Consider the following 5,542-nt stretch of genomic DNA (forward strand, 5'->3'; position numbering starts at 1 on the left):
TTCAAATTTCTCTGGGTTCAGTTTGACCAATTTTCAAACCAGAGAAAATTGACAAATTCTGGACTTCCCAAACCCAGAGAAAATTGACTTCACCAATTTTACTTAGTTAAAGGCAGAGAAAATTAAACAAATTTCTCTGCCCTCCCTGCCTCGCACAACACCAGATGCTTATTTTAACAAAACCAGCTCATTCCTTGTTTTCTATAAAATCCACAAGATTGCCATGGGCATTGCTTCCCAAATTAATTTCTTCACCTGTTTGAATTTGCAGCGTTACCACCATGGGTTTGTTTACATGGTCCAGAGAAATTCTTTGGTTTAGACTGAATTTTCTTTGGTTTGAACTGAATTTTCTCTGGGTTGGTCCAGAGAAATTCTCTGGTTTGGTTGGTCTGAATTTTCTCTAGGTTGGTTCAGAGAAATTCTCTAGTTTGGACTGAATTTTCTCTGGGTTGGTCTAAAGAAATTCCCTAGTTTGGTCCATAGGAGAAATTTAAACAACCAAAGATATATACCTATCAAAATATATAATTATACACTACATCAGTTTATACACATACACATACAAGTGTATATATATACACACATACAAATGTATATATATATATATACACTCCGACGATAACACATCTGAGATTGCAAACAGAAGTTAACTTTTTTAAAGCCCTAATTGTGTTCCCATATATTCAATGAAATTTGAGAAGCTGATGCATACTTACCTTGATTGAATTACCCATGAGATTTGTGATGATTTGCCGAAATCTACCTGGATCTCCAATCAACATCTTGGGAACTTTATCAGAGATGTAAACGGCAAGCTGATCAACCAATTAAATTAGACATGAGGCCATTTAATTTTATAAAACAGGAACAAAAATTCGGAGAAAACAACAAAAAGCAAGATGTATTGACTACCTCTACTCCTTTTTCTTGAGACTTTTCAGAAAAAAGCAACAACACATCATCCAAAATTGCTCGCAGATCAAATTGAACTGCTTCAAGCTCGAGTTTACCAGACTCGATCTTCGCTTGATCCGTCGATGCGATTCAATGAGTGTGTTGTAATTTCATCAATGATCGATCAGCAGATGACCGATCGGTTGACTGTCGTTGGATACCAACCCAGCTGCCATTGATATAGGAGAGAGAGAGGCAGCAGAGAGTGAGAAGAGAGAGACCAAACTTAGTGGAGGTGAAGTAATGAGATCGGGGGGAGAGAGAGAGAGAGGTGGGAATTTCTCTGTGATATATGGGTGTGGGAGTTGAGGGACCTTAGACATTATAAAATAAAATTGTGGATCTATTCCATTACTAAATATAGGAGAGAGACCTTAAACTAATTTTCCCTAAATCATTCTATTACCAACAAAAACCAATATGGATAAGAACCTATTTAAATATGTTTGGAAAAATCTCCAAAGCATATCTCCCATCCAGTTAAACAGTTGAAAGAAAATGATAAATTATAATTACACTTATAAGATTTACTTAAAATATAATTTGTGTTTTGTAATTCTAAAAATTACTTACCGCCCCACCCCTTGAGATTTCTAATTTTACAACAAATGACTCTTTTTATTAATAAATTATCAAATCAATTAATAATTTTTAATGATGTCAAAAATTTATTTTAACTAATAATTTGAGTAATCTTATCATCGTATAAGAGAGCAAATACGAATTTCATTTTTTCTAATAATTTTGTTAAATAAAAAACTATGACAAGAGAATATCTGTAATTTTTTAAATTACATAAAAAAAGAATCCATATTTTAATAAAATCTGATAGCACGCGTGGTTGCATTGCATTTCACTGGTAGGTGCTAGGAGGAGACCAAGAAAACCAATCTCCGTTAATTAATTAATTAATTTATATTTTACTAATGAAATTAAAACCAAAAGTCAAGGGAGTTTTCTGGGGGAATTTCCTCATCTTGAGAGCTAGCATATATATATAATATATATATTATATAACTTTCTGCATAATATAAAAATCCCATCTCTACTTTCCAACTTCTAATCTCATAAGCAGCATACACACCAAAAAAATCTTTCATTTATGATCACCAATTTTGGCTGATTTCTTAGTGCTTTCTTGCTTGCTAAAGGCTTGAAATGGGAAACAAGCAATCCATACCTTACTCTTTTCAGTACAACTGACTTTCATCTTCTTCCCCCCACACCGACAACAACAACAACCAACAACAACCTCTTCTTCACAATCACAAGAGCCACGACGAGGAGGTGTGTGTTTCTTGTTCAACAAGTTTTTGTTTATTTATTCGTATCCTTGTTGTGTTTATTTATTTATTACATACATATATAGTGCATGGAGCCACTGAAGTCTGACGCTGAAGCTAATCGGAAAAAGAATGAGTCCCTGGAAAAAAGGAATGCGGCTTTGGAGAGACAAGTTTGCGAGCTAAGAGATACTATTTACAAACTACAATCCAGAGTTCCTCCTATTGTTGAAACCAACGTTGCTGCTCTCAAGAATCAAATTCATGAATTGAAGTCTGCCGTGTCCAGACTAGAATCCAGCTTCCATCATCTCACTCCGGTGACGATCACCTTCCCCTTCTTGATAAACTCTGTTACCTTCATGCTTAAATTAGTCTAATTAAGCTATATAGGATAAATTGCACTATTCACTCTTATAATTTTACTTCTTGTTATTTTAATTTGAATAATTTTATTCTTATACTTTAAGTTCAGTTTTAATTTATTTTTTTAGTTCAAGTTAAGTTAGCAATTTTGAAATACATATCAGCCTCATGTGACCTACACGTAGAACTTTTTTAATCGAATTTGAGAGAAGGAAGTATCAAATTGAAACTATACTTAAAATTGTATGAAAAAATATTCAAATTAAAACAATAGATCAAAGTGAAATTTAAAGTCAAACTAGAGTGATAAAATATGTAATTTGTCCTATATATGTGGAAAAAAATGATTTCATGATGGGCCTAATTAATTTTTTTTATTTTTTTTATTTTTGTGTTATATATGCATAACAGGTGGGCACTAGTACTGAAATGGGATCAGATGCTGTCCTAAAGAAAGAGGTCGATAGACTGGAACATCGGGTTATGCAACTAGAACTTGACTCTTTGATGGGTGTTGTGAGTAGTTGTTGATCCCCTATTTATTAGCAAAAACTTTTCCTTTTTTTTTTTTTATGTTATCTACTTACTTGGATTCCGATTTTTGTGTGTTTGTTGTATGATGAATGATTCCAGAGGAAACAAGAAATGGAAAAAATTGTAGAAAAGAATGCAGAATTGGCGAACCGACTTGCACAACTAACCACTACTGTTGATCAACTCAAGTCTTTATCTTCTCATGTAAGCAAATGGTTATCTTTGTGCTTGTGTTTGATTATGATCCTTTTTTCACTCACTCTCTCTCTCTCTCTATCTCTCCCTCTCTCTCTCTCTCTCTCTCCTTTTTTGCTTGATATTGTGAAACAGGAAACTGGCTTGACCACTCCCACGGAAGCAGATCATGGAATCCAAGGCCACGAGAGAAATGATCTTGTTAGCTGCCTCATAGTTTTGATTTTTTTGGTTTCTGTACTCATTGGTGTTAATATCTAAGAAGTATAGCGGCTCAACATTAATAAAAATAAAGTCTCGTCTTATGTGCCTTTGAAGAATTGGATCATCGACAATATGAATTTTTTGTTTAATTTTCTAAGTTAGCCTTAGATGATGGACTTAATTGCATAAAGATTAGCCACCTCTATCAATAAGAAGTTTTACTGGTAAGAAAATGAAAGAAAAATGTCAATCCAGTTTGATTTAAAATAATTTTAAAAAAAAGGAAATACTAAAAATAGAAAACAACAATGCTACATGGGAAAAGTTAGGGATCATGAAAATTTTGTCATGAAAATGATCATGAAAAATTTATGATCCTTAGATTACCTTGATTAGTGTGTGATGCTTTATTCTAAGTGTAATCTAAGGGTCACAAAACTTTCATGATTATTTTCATGAAAGGTTTTTCATGATACCTAACATTGCTGATGCTACATTATCTAATTTATCACCTCCAATGATGTGACATTGAGATTATACCTTATATGATGAAATGTTTGATAAATCAAAATTTGACACTACTTAAACATATCATTAAGAGTGGTTTTTAAGAGTGTAAAAAATAGGTGTCAAGCATTTTTCAATGGAAAATACTACCGGTAATTCTTATATTTTGGATTAGTTTGGGAAGTTAGGTTTATAATCAAAAATTCAAAAAGCCACTAAGTTATCACATTACTCTCTTTATTTTTTGTTATTTTGTAAAACTCAAAACAACTAACTTAAATAGTCAACTTTCAAACGAGTGGGCTTTATTTCATTATGGTCACTGTGATTTTAAATAATTCATTTTAACCTTAAATTTATTATTTTATTTTAATTTGATCTAATTGATTACAATTGTCATTATTTTTTTTTATAAAAATATGCTCATGAATGTTATATATTTGTTTTTAGAGGAAAGTAAACTTATTCAACTGAAAGAGTTAACCTTAACCAATTCACTGATTTTTTTTTTTAATAGTAAATTACAAAGATACCTCCTGAAGTTTGCTTAAAACATAATTTGTATCCTGTTGCTCTAAAAATTACATCTCATCCCTTCAAGTTTTTAATTTTATAACAAATAACCTCTTTTGTTAATAAATCATCAAGTCAGTTAACAGTTTTTAATGATATTATAAATTTATTTCAATAAATAATTCATGTAATTTTATTATTATATAGAAGAACAGTTAGGAATTTAATTTTGAGAAAATAGTTGAAAAGTTCAATCTAGCAATTGCATAAGGCATTAGGTCCAGTAGATATTTTTTATTTGTGAGAGGACCACCCTTTGTAAAATAGTTTGGTAATAAGTTCTTTTATTATTTTGGAGGATGATTTATTTCTAATATTACCCCTTGCTTATCTATTGATTTTTTTATACTATCTATTCAAACACTTTGTTTAATTTTTTTACTATCTGTTCAATTTTTTCTCTTAGCTGGCCAAATTTTATTATCTGTTAAAATTACTTGTTCAAAAATCTATCTGTTAAAATTCTACATGTTCAAATTATTTTTTCAAAAAATCTATCTGTTGAAATTATTTGAAAAAAAAAATCTATTTGTTACCATATATCTGTTCAAATTCTTTTATCTCACTTCCCACTATTTGTACAAATAAAATTCAAATTCAACAACAACAACAACAACAACAACGAATAGCCACTATCTATTCAGACACACACACACACACACACACACATAGAGAGAGAGAAAGAGGAAATACAGATCTATAAACAACAAAAAAAACAATAATAAAAAAAGAAAAAATAGAAGAAACAGAGAAGAGAAGAGAGGGAGAAAGAGAGACAGAAAGAAAAAAACAAAAAAACACATAGAGATAAAATTTTAAAAAAAAAATTGAATTAATCCATTAAAAAATTGCTTTACTTTTTGGGCGCTCGGGTGATAAATCCACTTTTGAACTTTTTTTGCCCAGAGATCCGGGCACTAGTG

The 5,542-nt window shown here is 31.1% G+C and overlaps 1 protein-coding gene across 1 annotated transcript; it reads left to right on the plus strand.

Annotated features, from left to right (window-relative positions):
* Positions 1 to 1,980: 1,980 nt before the first annotated feature.
* On the plus strand, positions 1,981 to 3,652 carry LOC114319019 (uncharacterized). The gene is made up of 5 exons (XM_082887195.1): positions 1,981 to 2,244; positions 2,327 to 2,560; positions 3,018 to 3,122; positions 3,240 to 3,344; positions 3,471 to 3,652. Exons 2-5 carry the CDS (start codon positions 2,330 to 2,332, stop codon positions 3,594 to 3,596), a joined length of 567 nt encoding a protein of 188 aa, XP_082743321.1. The 5' UTR covers positions 1,981 to 2,244; positions 2,327 to 2,329; the 3' UTR covers positions 3,597 to 3,652.
* The last annotated feature ends 1,890 nt before the right edge of the window (positions 3,653 to 5,542 follow it).

Source organism: Camellia sinensis, chromosome 9, assembly GCF_055761805.1.
Source record: "Camellia sinensis isolate YWXY chromosome 9, ASM5576180v1, whole genome shotgun sequence".
NCBI classification, from domain to species: Eukaryota; Viridiplantae; Streptophyta; class Magnoliopsida; order Ericales; family Theaceae; genus Camellia; species Camellia sinensis.

Bases quoted from the DNA above. Each gene is read 5' to 3' on its own strand.
- LOC114319019 (XM_082887195.1), top strand. From the start codon at position 2,330: ATGGAGCCACTGAAGTCTGACGCTGAAGCTAATCGGAAAAAGAATGAG. The intron at 2,561-3,017 runs GTGACGATCACC...TATGCATAACAG, and splicing joins GCTTCCATCATCTCACTCCG to GTGGGCACTAGTACTGAAAT. The intron at 3,345-3,470 runs GTAAGCAAATGG...ATTGTGAAACAG, and splicing joins TCAAGTCTTTATCTTCTCAT to GAAACTGGCTTGACCACTCC.